The following is a 15,707-nucleotide window of genomic DNA, read 5'->3' as shown; positions in this document are numbered from 1 at the left end:
CAAGTATTAAAAATATTTTAAATGAAATTTCTTTTTTTCCCCTTAACATGAAATATCTTCATTAATTACTGTTTTTAATAAAAATCATTTGTTCAGACTTTTAAGGACTTTTCGCTTTATTTTAGAATTCATCATTTTGAAATCACTTTTCATCTGTTTTTAAAAGTCTCTAACTCTTCGACGAATGGGTAAAAGGTAAGTAAAATATTTTATTTATCATCAAATGGGCAAACTAAGCAGAGAAAATACCACTAAAAGTCACGTCGCTAGTGATGGATATTTTTTGCTTCTTTCAATTTCTATGAAGCGTCTCTTTTCTTTAAGCTGAGATTGCATCTCTGAAGGCCAACGAAGCCTTGGAATATCTGTTTTGAGTTAAAGACTTGTGATGCCGATTTCAAAGCCACAGGTATATCTGTGATGAATTTAATTAAAACTGGTTGACACGACAAATTTCATTCTGCTAATGTGATAGTCAAACACTTTGCCAAATTGAGGCTTTATTTGGTCATCGAAGATGGCTAATATTAAAAATCTCACTCCGATTCTCATTCTATATGATACTATTTTTATTACCATCTTGAGCCATAAATTATTCAAACGAGATAAATTCAGACACTGCAAGTATCGTGATTTTGTAAAAATTTCTCTAGAAATAAAATATAGTCAGTATCCAAAATATGTAACAATCTGAAAAGAGATGATGGTGCAAAAGCAAACTGAAAATGTTAGATTCGAAATATTTTCATGTTTAGAGGGAAATTTGGATTTATTTCTACTTGATATCATTTTGAAAGGGCGGAGTTTCAACTAGATAATTCTAAACCGACTAGTTGTATTTCATTGTTAACGGTCTGTAGCGATCAGTTAGTTCGTCGAGATATCTTTTATCTTCATTAAATTTTTTATGTTCGATGTTTATGAATTCCTCGATAAAATTTTAGCATTAAATTGTGATTGGTATCAGAATCTTATTTTAATGAACTAACATTTTTAGTTTAGTTAATTACTTTTTAATCCACTGATATCCTCCTATTATTAAAAATGTTATTGTTTGGCGAATACATCTTAAAATTGCATATTATCTTTTCTTGTATTGAGATTTCACTTTTTGACTTACATGTAAACTGCATGGATAACATACTCTTCTGCATGGATAACATACTCTTCTGCATGGATAACATACTCTTCTGCATGGATAACATACTCTTCTGCATGGATAACATACTCTTCTGCATGGATAACATACTCTTCTGCATGGATCACATACTCTACCTTAGCTGTCCATAATAATAGAAAACCACACATTTAAATTTTTTTTTTTTTTTACAAAAGTTTGATATTCATTATTTTTTTTAAAAGTGTTTTTGATTATGATAGATATTAGGATTATATTATTTTAATAGCCTTACACTTGTTCTATTTACGGTATTAATGAACTTCTATTAGAGAAAAGATCAAGACACCAAAGAGCGATTAAAAACTTAAGTATCTAAATAATCTATTTCAAATTAGAAATTGTATTTTGCAGTAATGGAAATAAATTTTCCTATTTCTCATCTAAATTATGCAAATAATAAATAGAATATTTTTTCCTCAGCTTTTAATAATCAAGTATGATATGATGAAAAATATAAAAAAGTAATTTCATTTTAAAAAGTCAATGTATTTTTGAAAATTATATGAAGAAATATTTTTTTAAAATGTCAATTTTTAGGAAGGAAAAAAAAAAAAAAAAACACTTGAAAAATAGTTATTATTGCAAAAACTTTTATTTTTTATTTTAAAATAGTGTTAAAAATTGATTTTTCTGGGAAAATTATTTCGGAATTTACTGCAGAAAATTTAGTTCAATTTTTAATTAAAAATTAAAAAAAAAAAAGCTTCGAAGTATACATTATTACTGTTCAAAGTGCAATAGAGCCAAATTTGATAGTTCTAGATGAAACCTGTAATAGTAGATAGTTTTGTAAAGCATCAATTCTCATATTGTCCTTTATTATTTGTAGAGAATATGAATTTTATTTCTTAAATTTTGTCAAATAAAATTTAAGTCGATTATATTGAGTTTTATATTAGACTTTAGACTATTGTTTAATAGCAATTTCAAGAGATAAACAGCTGTAGAATTAAAAATTCAGTTTTATTTCAACTTAAAAAATATTTTACTTTACTGAATACACTTAAGAATGTGACACTATTTTTTAATTCTTTAAACGTTATTTTTTTAAACCTACTCTAAACCTATGTCATAACGGTATGTATACTTTCTAATTTCCGATTTCCAAATGTTTTATAAATATTTCATTACTTTGAAAATGAGACAGTTTTACTTAATAGATTTTAAAACAAGTAGTAATGTATATTATCTAGTATTTTAATGTCTTCAACAAATAAATTTTTAATATAAATCCAAACAAAAAATATGATAGAAGTTGTAAGTGCCCTTCGATGAAGGGACTCCCTTTTACTTTCACAAATACGTAGTATAAAGAATATGTAGTGGATTGTGATGAGCGAGGATAGAACCTGGGATCTTGTGGTTCGCAGCCCAGTAACATGACCACAATACAAAAGCAATTGCTCGTGTAGCGTAGTTGTTAACTGGCTTATAAGCTATTCCCTACAGACTCTCCCTCCAGTGAGTCGGAGGTGAGACAAACGATATGGCTGTTGAGTGGTGATGTATTAGCTGTTGATTCTAATGCACCTGTACCCATTTGATTATGGCGACCGTGTGTGATTGAGTCGATGCTGATGCTGTTGCTGCGTCAAGTGAGTCTGACGACTTTAGTTTCGGATAGATGGCACCACAATAGCTGTACGAAGGTTGAAGGATCATCGTCCGAGGTCACCAATGTAGCGGATTGAAAATGCGCTACATTGGGGACCTCGGACGATGATCCTAATATAATAATAGTCACATCCGTAAATCATCACGATAGTAATCGTCAAAAAATTCAAACTCGAGATTTTGACGAATCTCCACGTTTTATATCTCTCTGAGTTTGAAAAACACATTTTTGGAAAATGGCTATCCGTCTGTTTCTCTGCTATAAAGATTACTCAAAAATGCGTTGAGCTAGACGGATGAAATTTGGTATACGGCCCTTATACCAAATTTGTAGATTTCGGTCAAATTGAGTAAAATCCCCTTTGTGGAATTCAGTGTCTACTCAAATATAACTTAGCACAATAACTACAAAACGTAGATAATTAGGTAGATAAAGTTTGAGACACAAAATTAATATCTGTAGTCTAAATACCTATCAAATTTTGAACTAAATCGAACAAGGGATTGACCGTCTGTCTGCCTGTATTTTTAGAAACATGTAATAGTGATAACTCAAACACGCAATTTCTTAAAGATTTATATTTCGATTAATTAATTAATATATCAATTAATATATAATTTGGTATATGATTTTGTGACTACAAGTGTAGTTTTATATCAATTTTTATTTCAATCGATTGGAGAAAAACGCATCTAAAACACACATTCGATTTTCAATTATTATTGCTCGCACACCGAGGATTAATTGCCAAATATTGCCAATAATTCGCCTAGGATGACACGATAGATTCAGTAAAAAGGCTAAATTCATGACAAAGGTTAATATTTCGTAAGTTTTGTACTCCAATACTATGCAAAGCATTGTCTGGGATAATACTTTTACTGGAGAGTGTGAGAAAGTTTCGGAGAGATCACTCCCGCTGGTGTATTAGCAAATGCAATTTTTTTTTTTTTTTTTTTTTTGTCGTGTGACTATTTAAGCCAAATTTTTGAGCAGTAGCTTCTGAGGGTAAAGACCCCTGAGCACCCGAGGGCAGAAGTCTGACTTCTAGCTCAAATGAAGATAGCACACACACATTCGCTTGCACAACCCCTTTTTATAGGGGGGGGGGGCTCATTGACGCACCTCACAGAGAGAACACAAGGAAGAGAACAACCATGCCCGCACCAGGACTCGAACCCGGAATGCCTAGATCACAGGGAAGACGCGCTATAACGCCGGCGCAATTTTATTCTAGAAGTGCAGAATACCATCGGAATTTTCGTTGCTTTGACTTCATTAATTTGAAAGGAATTTTTTTTAAAGCAAATATCCTATAATTTTTATTTACTTAATTATTTATTATGCACATCATTTCGGTAGTTTTGACACCCACAGTTTATACCATCATAGATTTGAGTGTTGCATCCTCTAACTCATCAGAACAGCGGTTTTAGCTGTCTTCAGCTGTGACTTGTTTTTTGATGGCATTAATTACATCGTTATAAAACGAGTTCCTTGAAAATGTCACGTCCAGTCTTGCCATAGTTTAGCCGTTTTGTTTCATTTGAAATGGCCATATACAGTCTTGTCTCGATAGGAAACTTATTTGGCAATGTTTTCAATTGAGGCTAGTTTTCGTTTCCGGCAATATTAAAGCTGAAAAGCCATCATAAATAAGGCCTTGAAAATGTGGCATGATTGTTATCTAATCTTGTTTTTCTTCTGCAATACTCATAAACATCTTTTGCATGAATGAAGTTAAAGCACCTAAGAAAAGAGATAAGAAAATTTATGTAAATAATTACTTTGCATGAAATATATATATGAATGAATGAATGCTCTTAAAAATTTTAAATGACTTTTTTCACATAAAATTCATTAAGTAATTACTGACAAAGAAATTTTAGGCAATTAATTAAATACAATTATTGCCATTTTAATTTTTTGTAGTTCTTATTTAATAAAGTCTATTAGGCTTAAGACTCAATTTCACCATCCATCATTCTATGTAACATCACTTTTATCCTAATATGGTTATGAAACGTATAATCATCAAAAGAGAAATGGCAACATCATAAATAATTACACGTAGGTAAATGAAAGTTGATATGAGAAAATCACTGGCAGATGTGAGAGACTTATGCAAATGATTAAAAGGATAAATTTATGATCGAATGGTTATTCTGTAGGGAACCATGAAACACAGTTATATATATAGCTCTAAAAGATGCCTATAATTACGAATAAGACTATTAATGGTAACTTCTAGGTCAAAATGCCTTCACTAAGGCGTTGAGATTGTCTACTGTATATGAATTTAGTAGCCATTTTTCCTGAAATTTTAACCCCTTAATTGTGATGCTCGGGAAGTGTTCATGCATCAAATACCATATTTTTCGAGTAATAAGCTTAAGGTGTATGTACACACTCAAAACTTCGAAAATCGTTCAAATTATCGAATATTTTTTTATTGCTTAATAATGTTCTCTGATCCTTTAGCTTTTAAACGATACGAAGATGTCAATATTAGAAATATTTCTCGAGTTATAATTATTTTTCTTGAGGTGCTTTCGATAAAAACTCTAGTTACGGTTTTTTAAAACTCATTTTATGAAGAATGATATTTTTTCACGATGCTGCTTCATTCAAACAATCATAACTGAACAAGAAATGAACCAAATACAATTATTTATATATCAAAGTAATCTGTATGAAATAGCGGATGCTTTGTGCCTCAATCTAATATATATATACAGAGAGAGAGAGAAATAAAATTTTAATAGCTATTTAAAAGTTAAAATTACAGAAAAAATCTCGCTTTTTCTATTCATTGTTCATGAAAAAAAAACTATATATTTTTATAACTTGATTGAGGCAGAAAATATGAAGAATAATATTAGGCATAATTTCCAACTAGAATTGTGTGTCTGTACTAATTAGAATTTAAGATATCATGTTTAAAAAATATGCTAATTAGCTCATTAAATATTATATAAATAATTAATAATTAGTGTAATATGGCTTTTTTCTCACTGAAAAATGAGTTTAAACGTATATTAATGACCTACGTGAAAAAACTGGATTTTTAAAGTTAAAAATTAAAAAACAAATCTTCTAGTGTGTACATACACCTTAAATAAAATTCATGGGCTTTATAATTCTGTACACATATTACGGAGAATCCATAAATATTTTGTGTTTCAAGGACTCTTAATTGAACCAATATGACAGTAACCGAGTCATCAGATTGGACAACGGAGATAATTACACAGTTTTGAGGTTACACAGTCATATTTGCACACTTAATAATTAAAAGTTCGAGAAAAATTTTATAATAAACAAAATAAGATTTATTTCAAGAAAAAAAATAAATAAAGGGCAAAATTTTTTGAGCTTTTATTTTTAAATAGTTCAATCTGGGAAAATAACTATTTCTATCGTTTTTTACAAGTTTTTGAGCATTTTGCCAGCATAGGCAACTTTTTTTGTTTTATTGATAGTGTAAGAATATGGAAATAAACATTACCTATTGCTTTGCTATAGAACTTCGGCTTGTCTTTCCAAAATACAGTAATTGCATAAACTGGTACTCCAAGTGCTGCAATGCTTGCTCCTATTAAGGGTCCCCTCGGATTCACATAAATCGGAAAAACCACCAAGAAGCCGGATATTACAAAGTATGTCAGAGGAAACAATATGCTAACCTAACAATAAAAAAATTGAATTAGAATTTAATACAATCAAAACTGTGCTCGAAGATGCTAATGTAAGCTATGCAACATAAAACTACTACCAATAATTAATCGAAAGCGCAGTACTACAAACCTTTTGCCTCGATGTTATTATACAGCAGAGCTTGGAAAAGTTTTGAAAAGAAAGAGTCAAATTTATCTTTCATGACAGGCATAGGCATTTAATTGGCATTTTTTTTTTTCAAAACCATAAAATCATTTTTGGGAAGAAGAAATTAACAAACTTCATGGCCGAAATTGCCATGTACATACTACAGAAAAATGTACAAAGTAAAGAAAAAATACATACTACCCAAAATTGAATCAGTTTGGCATTTTTATGTCAAATATAGAATCTTGATGATTTTTATTGCAACTTTAAAAGGATGTTAGGTCTATACAGTGAAGCAGATCTTTGGAGGTCTTTTGGTATGTTTGGCGAGAAACCCATTTTACTCTTGCCAAAATGTAATATTTTTATGTGGTCAGAATAAAATTATTAATATAACACAATTCTATATAGTGTTATAAGTTATTAAATTACAATATTGTACAAAAATTATTCGTTTTGGAACAGCGCAGTACTACTTTTGAATTTTTCTTGAATCTCAGTAAAAATCAATTTATAACTTGCATTATATGACTACTAAATTTTAATATAATATGTTATTAAATTTAAATAATACTAATACATTGTTGCATTTAAATATATAATAGTAAATTATTGCATTTAATAGAATTTATGATTAAATATAGCAGCTGCTTTTGATGTCTAAAGAACTCTGAGTTTGTTGCCACACTGACCTGAAATAAATACAAAATGTAGATTTATTAAAACTTGTTTCTTTTTTTAATTAGTATATTGGCTCTTAGTTTGCTATCCGAACATAAAACGTTTTAAAAAAAACGATTGAAATTGTTGACTTTTTGAGAATGCATTAATACTTACTGTTCGATATATTACCCACTTGCAAAAATTGCTGAAGCCTTCACGGATCGCCCAGTGATATTAATAAATAGAACTGGAGGTTTATTATATTTCGTTCTGTTGATTTTGCTGGCGACTGCTGAATGTCATTTCGCATTTCCCGTACATGGATGCCGTAAGTAAATACAATTGAGTCAATCAACGGATTACAAAAATCGATTGGTAATATTTTATTATTTTCCACTTCAAAATAATAGATTGTTTCACAATCATATTTCCATTATTTGATTGAAGGCATTTGCAAATTTGTCAATATTTGAAATATTCTCTTTTTAAACCCTCTGCTAATATAAACTAATTTAAGGTTGATCTCGTTTTGATCTTTGTATATTGTTTGGTAAAAATTTGACAGCATAGTTTATCCAATTAATTAATTTCTATTCTATAAATTCGCTGAATTTTATACAAAAAGATCTATGCATTTTTTCGTATTGATTACCTTTGATTTCAAGCATCTTCCAAGTCTAGGATACAGGTATGAGTAAAACGGGAGTCTGCTTCAGGATTAGAACGGCTATGATTTCAGGATTATCAAAGTTACAAATTTAGTTTAATCACACAATAGAATTTTATACCCAAGAAAACATACGCCAAATCTCACAAACTACTTAATTGGAATAATAAATAATATTAATAAACAAAAAAACCTCATACATTTGAAATACTACTAAAAATTTACGAACCATTAATAAGATATTTTGATAAAAAGGCGACAAACAATAAAGTAACTAGGCACTAAAATTGGTCCCAATCTTTCATTAAAATTTTTCTTCTATTAATACATATCAATAATTTACATACTCTTAAAATTACGAGCAATTAATTTAGTTAAACCTGCACATACACATTATCTTAAAGCATAATTATAATCTACTTATATTACACCGGAAAATACATACAAGAATTTAGAAGAACCTAATAAGTTATCACCACCATGAAATCAAGGATACTTTAAATGAATTGTTATTTACAAAATAAAAATTGACCAAGTCATGAATTACTAAGTAACTAAATCATGAATGTCTATATCTTTGTTCTAGAGATCAAACAGACAAATTGTTACTTATCTTCTCACGAGGTCAGCAAAAGCATACTATTCGATACCTGACATTAGCCAACCTATACAAAGCCTATTTCCTCTCTCAGAATACTTTAACGTTACAAACCACTTTGGATTTCATGTAGGTAAGGCTCCAACCCCCAATGGCCATTGGAACTCAACACCTACTCTGTCCTTCCATCAAGAAAGCTTATATTTTAACATGTGTGTTTTTATATTTTGCTTTTTAGTCCCACCATTTGTTTGGCGCAGCATAGCCAAATATGGCTCTTGAGCCAGAAAACACCAACCAACCATCAAGAAAGCATAAAACAGTTCACTATTCATTGCTGCAGATTCCACTGGGATATAGGGTATAGGACAAGCTGTTTACTTCCTTCAGACTTCTGTCGTCACCCTTTACTGCCGGTTCCAAAAAGAACCTCTTTCTCAATGTTCCTAGCTTAAATAATTGAATATCGTGATATCACACGTCTCTTTCGAAATTGGTTCTTTGTTTCAATCAAGCTAGGAAGCCACTTCGCAAGGATCACTACGACAATTCAAATTTCCTGCACGTGACTGATTTCTTTTAAATGCATTTGGCGAACTTGTTGGTATTTTTTCACAACATTAATTTCTGTTAATGAAATATATTCTTTATGAAATACGAGAAAAAGGGCAGAACAAAATTCTATTATTATCTAAGCCAACCCATTTCCCCCTGCATAGAGTTACCACAGGATGAAGTGATCTAAGATGATAGCAAAATTAAATTTTGGTCTTGTACCGAACAATCACTATTCAAGCCGTAAAAGATTCCAAAGCTATGTTGCTGCTTTATTGATGGATGATTCCAAAGCTATGTTGCTGCTTTATCGATGGATGATTCCAAAGCTATGTTGCTGCTTTATCGATGGATGATTCCAAAGCTATGTTGCTGCTTTATTGATGGATACGTGTCAAATATTGAGCAGTCAGAACTGGAATCTCCTCTGATTGAAGATGGAATGAAAACCTCAAAATAATTATCCGCTCTACGTACTTGGTAGCGGGATAGGAACAAGCTTATCAAGTTGCCGGAAATTGTAATTTTGGGTCCTTTGGCACATGCACAATAATTCCCATTATAAGCAGCACATACAAAGATTCCCCATGCTAATCAGTCATGATGGAATTGTTAATCAGACAACATCTATATTTCTGCACCCTTCAATAAGAACCTGTTTATTTATGCTGCAACTTTAATTCCATTGTTTGTTTGATTTTGAAGGACAGGAAGAAATAGAACAACTTGGGAATCTTTCTTATAACACCTTCCAACAACATATACCATGTGAAAAGATGACATCTCAATGCATTTTGCAACATATAAGGGCTTGCAATGCTGACTAATTAGTTGCAGCATTGTCCGTAGAATTTGAAATTCAGTGTTGCCCAGTGTTTAACATCTGGAGGGCTATTGTTGGTCTTAGGTCACCAAACTGATGATTCGGTTAAAAGTACTGGGGCTTCAACACTCGATCTTCTATAATTTAGAAATAGCATTAACGAAACTTATAAGTACCTTAAGCAAAAATTTTATTTTTGATTTATGTTTATTCGAAGGATTAGAAAATGATATAACTTATCACTGTTACAATCTTGAGTTCTTGTTAAATATTGGTTGGATATAAAATAATTTTCTGTTTCTGGTTGTATATGCAACTAAAACTAATAAACAGAATGCAACGAAGTTTTATGTGGAATCGGTAGAATGTATGGCGAAAAGAATAAAAAAAAAATGAAGTTAGTTAGAAAAGTTGCCGATAGGATATATTTTTGAACTTTCGGAACCGAGACGTAAATAATTACAAATAATGCATGAAAAATGAATTAAGCAAAAAATTCATTGATATGCCAGAGAAAACGTTTGCTCATATTGAAATTATATTCTATATGTAAAATTGTACTTTTATTTTTTATCCTCTTCTTCTATTAAGTTCTTACCTTGACTGGTCTTTCAAGTTCTGGTTCCTTATGCTTTAACCATATCATTCCTGCTATGGTCAGCATAAAAAACACAGATTCCACGAAACCTGCATATTGGATTAAGAAGTTCAATTCGGTTGTAGAAAGGTACGCTAAACTTAACATACACTGAAAAGGAAAACAGAAAAGAAATCTTTTTTATGATGATTATAATATAGTAATTTAATGCTTATAATGATAAGGAGTACTTTCTAAAAAAATTCTGTATAGTAATTACTGAAATGTCAATTCTATAAGCAAACAGACGAACTATCTATGACGCAAAAATGTTTGCAAAATGAAGTAGGAACATTTTCTCAATACCGAAGGATAATACGGCCATTCTATTTTCGAAACTAAAGTTGTAATAGTTTTGATAGTATTGAAAAAAAATCGAAAAGCATGTGGTTATTAGTTATGCTTGTATTTTCAAATGTTGAAGAGAATATTTTTTTCTAATTTTTATTTTCGGATTTGAACTTTTTAAAAAAGTAAAATGGTCAATAAAGGCAATTCAGCAGTTTTTCAGTTTTCTCAATAAATCTATTTATATTAAATTTCATTTCAACTAAGTAAAAAAAAAATGAAAAGAGAAGGCAGGAACAAAAAGGCACAATTTTAACATTTCTATGAAGATATTGCATTTATTTAAATTGAAATATTTCGAGTCAGGAAAAAGCATATTAAAAAATAACTTTTCAGTACACTGTCAAAAATTTAAGTGGTAAAATATTTCAAATTATCTAGAAGAAGGAAGCTAGACAGAGTAAAATAAGTATTTCAAAAATTTAAGTGGTAAAATATTTCAAATTATCTAGAAGAAGGAAGCTAGACAGAGTAAAATAAGTATTTCAAAAATTTAAGTGGTAAAATATTTCAAATTATCTAGAAGAAGGAAGCTAGACAGAGTAAAATAAGTATTTCAAAAATTTAAGTGGTAAAATATTTCAAATTATCTAGAAGAAGGAAGCTAGACAGAGTAAAATAAGTATTTCAAAAATTTAAGTGGTAAAATATTTCAAATTATCTAGAAGAAGGAAGCTAGACAGAGTAAAATAAGTATTTCAAAAATTTAAGTGGTAAAATATTTCAAATTATCTAGAAGAAGGAAGCTAGACAGAGTAAAATAAGTATTTCAAAAATTTAAGTGGTAAAATATTTCAAATTATCTAGAAGAAGGAAGCTAGACAGAGTAAAATAAGTATTTCAAAAATTTAAGTGGTAAAATATTTCAAATTATCTAGAAGAAGGAAGCTAGACAGAGTAAAATAAGTATTTCAAAAATTTAAGTGGTAAAATATTTCAAATTATCTAGAAGAAGGAAGCTAGACAGAGTAAAATAAGTATTTCAAAAATTTAAGTGGTAAAATATTTCAAATTATCTAGAAGAAGGAAGCTAGACAGAGTAAAATAAGTATTTCAAAAATTTAAGTGGTAAAATATTTCAAATTATCTAGAAGAAGGAAGCTAGACAGAGTAAAATAAGTATTTCAAAAATTTAAGTGGTAAAATATTTCAAATTATCTAGAAGAAGGAAGCTAGACAGAGTAAAATAAGTATTTCAAAAATTTAAGTGGTAAAATATTTCAAATTATCTAGAAGAAGGAAGCTAGACAGAGTAAAATAAGTATTTCAAAAATTTAAGTGGTAAAATATTTCAAATTATCTAGAAGAAGGAAGCTAGACAGAGTAAAATAAGTATTTCAAAAATTTAAGTGGTAAAATATTTCAAATTATCTAGAAGAAGGAAGCTAGACAGAGTAAAATAAGTATTTCAAAAATTTAAGTGGTAAAATATTTCAAATTATCTAGAAGAAGGAAGCTAGACAGAGTAAAATAAGTATTTCAAAAATTTAAGTGGTAAAATATTTCAAATTATCTAGAAGAAGGAAGCTAGACAGAGTAAAATAAGTATTTCAAAAATTTAAGTGGTAAAATATTTCAAATTATCTAGAAGAAGGAAGCTAGACAGAGTAAAATAAGTATTTCAAAAATTTAAGTGGTAAAATATTTCAAATTATCTAGAAGAAGGAAGCTAGACAGAGTAAAATAAGTATTTCAAAAATTTAAGTGGTAAAATATTTCAAATTATCTAGAAGAAGGAAGCTAGACAGAGTAAAATAAGTATTTCAAAAATTTAAGTGGTAAAATATTTCAAATTATCTAGAAGAAGGAAGCTAGACAGAGTAAAATAAGTATTTCAAAAATTTAAGTGGTAAAATATTTCAAATTATCTAGAAGAAGGAAGCTAGACAGAGTAAAATAAGTATTTCAAAAATTTAAGTGGTAAAATATTTCAAATTATCTAGAAGAAGGAAGCTAGACAGAGTAAAATAAGTATTTCAAAAATTTAAGTGGTAAAATATTTCAAATTATCTAGAAGAAGGAAGCTAGACAGAGTAAAATAAGTATTTCAAAAATTTAAGTGGTAAAATATTTCAAATTATCTAGAAGAAGGAAGCTAGACAGAGTAAAATAAGTATTTCAAAAATTTAAGTGGTAAAATATTTCAAATTATCTAGAAGAAGGAAGCTAGACAGAGTAAAATAAGTATTTCAAAAATTTAAGTGGTAAAATATTTCAAATTATCTAGAAGAAGGAAGCTAGACAGAGTAAAATAAGTATTTCAAAAATTTAAGTGGTAAAATATTTCAAATTATCTAGAAGAAGGAAGCTAGACAGAGTAAAATAAGTATTTCAAAAATTTAAGTGGTAAAATATTTCAAATTATCTAGAAGAAGGAAGCTAGACAGAGTAAAATAAGTATTTCAAAAATTTAAGTGGTAAAATATTTCAAATTATCTAGAAGAAGGAAGCTAGACAGAGTAAAATAAGTATTTCAAAAATTTAAGTGGTAAAATATTTCAAATTATCTAGAAGAAGGAAGCTAGACAGAGTAAAATAAGTATTTCAAAAATTTAAGTGGTAAAATATTTCAAATTATCTAGAAGAAGGAAGCTAGACAGAGTAAAATAAGTATTTCAAAAATTTAAGTGGTAAAATATTTCAAATTATCTAGAAGAAGGAAGCTAGACAGAGTAAAATAAGTATTTCAAAAATTTAAGTGGTAAAATATTTCAAATTATCTAGAAGAAGGAAGCTAGACAGAGTAAAATAAGTATTTCAAAAATTTAAGTGGTAAAATATTTCAAATTATCTAGAAGAAGGAAGCTAGACAGAGTAAAATAAGTATTTCAAAAATTTAAGTGGTAAAATATTTCAAATTATCTAGAAGAAGGAAGCTAGACAGAGTAAAATAAGTATTTCAAAAATTTAAGTGGTAAAATATTTCAAATTATCTAGAAGAAGGAAGCTAGACAGAGTAAAATAAGTATTTCAAAAATTTAAGTGGTAAAATATTTCATATTATCTAGAAGAAGGAAGCTAGACAGAGTAAAATAAATATTTCAATAATAATAAAAAAAAAAAAAAAAATTCTGAAAAAGTTTGAAGAAATAACAGCATTATTACAGCTACTATTGGCCATTTTTTCTATAAAATACTTTCGAATGAAGCAAAAACTGTAAATATTTTGAAAAAATTAAATATTACACAAAAGAATAAAAATTTTTCCAAATTCACTAGTGTTTTACATTTTTTTCCTATTCAATAATAACGCAGAAAAACGGAAATTCGTGATATCAAAGAATGATAGCACTGGAAAGTAAGTAAACAATGATTCTCTCATTCGCAGTAAAGGTTAATGAATTAAACCAACTTGAGAGTATGTTTAAAACTTCCTTATTTTCTGCTCAACATAGTAGAGCACTTTTCACTTTCTCGTAAGAAAGAAAGTATTATAAGTATTAAAAAAATCCACAGTGGAGATTTTGGTCTATCTTCTTGGTACAGATCTTCAGAATCCAAATAATCCATTTTTGGAATTATGCCTGTATGCTATTCTATGAATACAATAACGCAAAGGTTTGCGTTAGTCGGATGTAATTCGGTATACAGTCTTGGTACTAAATTTTCAAATTTCTATTAAATTTTAAAGAATTTTTTCTGTACTGCTGTTGAATTAAAAGATAACTATTAAATGAAAAGAGCTAGATGAATAAAATGTGGTACATAAATTTAGCTCGGCATTGTTGACCTATATCGAATATGGTATTAAATCCGACAAGGATTGATCACCTGTTGGCTCAAATGAGTGAAATTTTAGTATGAGACAGTTGTAGAGTTCTATGTCGAATTTTGGTTTTTTGTACTTGAAAACTGTATATGCGATTAACCGCAAAAAAAAATGACTACGATCAATCGCACATTAATGGGCTTTTTCGAATTCTTTTCTAATGGTATGCGGCTAATACACAACTACAAATTTTCTTTAGTATAGTGTGAAGCATACAACTATCACGTGTGAAAATAAATGAACACTTCTTCTTCTTCTTCTTACGTTCAGCCGACCACCCCGCCACCACTGAACTTAGCAGTATCTACAGGACTTTTAATAAATGAACACTCATGGCATTTTGATAAAAGCTTAATTAGAAATAAAATCGCATTGTTCAATAGAAAAAAGAATGGTAAAAAGCACCCGATTACTTTTTATAACTCTTATAGTAGCAATTGTCGTATTATCCTCGGATATCTTGCATCAGAAATTTGTTGTCCAAACCACTTACCACAAATACGATGCTTGGAACTGGAGTGAGGTAGTTGAGGTTTATCATAGCGAGGAAATCTGGCAAATGGCCTTCTCTGGCTGCTACAAAAAAGACCCTGGAAAGAAAATTTTGAATTTTTTTTTTTTGCCAAACTATGCCTATTATTTGATCCCTTAATATTCGGTTTACTGTTCGTTTCAGTATCCTGCAACTATCACTTTTCGGCGAATTCTACCTCGCTAAGGGGTGAAATGTGGAAAGAAGACCCCGTTTTCCGCATTTTTCATCATTCTCTGATTTTGATACTGTGGTGAAAGCTTATAATCCAGTTAACAACTACGCTGCACGAGCAATTGCTTTTGTATCATGGTCATGTTACTGGACTGCGAACCACAAGGTCCCAGATCATCTCAATTCGCTACATTGGTGACCTCGGACGATGAACCTTCAACCTTCGTACAGCTGTTGTGGCGCCATCTACCCGCAACAAAAGTTGTCAGACTCACTTGACGCAGAAACAGCAACCACTCACCCACACAACGCTCACCATAA

At 29.6% G+C, this 15,707-nt stretch overlaps 1 protein-coding gene across 1 annotated transcript in view; it reads right to left on the bottom strand.

Annotated features, from left to right (window-relative positions):
- Positions 1–3,802: 3,802 nt before the first annotated feature.
- LOC129972359 (Y+L amino acid transporter 2-like) overlaps positions 3,803–15,707 on the bottom strand; it is a 42,627-nt gene continuing 30,722 nt past the window's right edge. Inside the window, exons 7-10 of the mRNA XM_056086475.1 lie at positions 15,174–15,270; positions 10,525–10,674; positions 6,304–6,481; positions 3,803–4,544 (exon numbers count right to left, since the gene is read on the bottom strand). Coding sequence (XP_055942450.1) covers positions 4,483–4,544; positions 6,304–6,481; positions 10,525–10,674; positions 15,174–15,270 — 487 coding nt within the window. The 3' untranslated portion in view covers positions 3,803–4,482. The remainder of the gene's footprint in view (positions 4,545–6,303; positions 6,482–10,524; positions 10,675–15,173; positions 15,271–15,707) is intronic.

Source organism: Argiope bruennichi, chromosome 6, assembly GCF_947563725.1.
Source record: "Argiope bruennichi chromosome 6, qqArgBrue1.1, whole genome shotgun sequence".
Classification (NCBI taxonomy): domain Eukaryota; kingdom Metazoa; phylum Arthropoda; class Arachnida; order Araneae; family Araneidae; genus Argiope; species Argiope bruennichi.
Note: the sequence above shows the minus strand (reverse complement) of the source record. Positions and strands in the feature narration are given on the sequence as shown.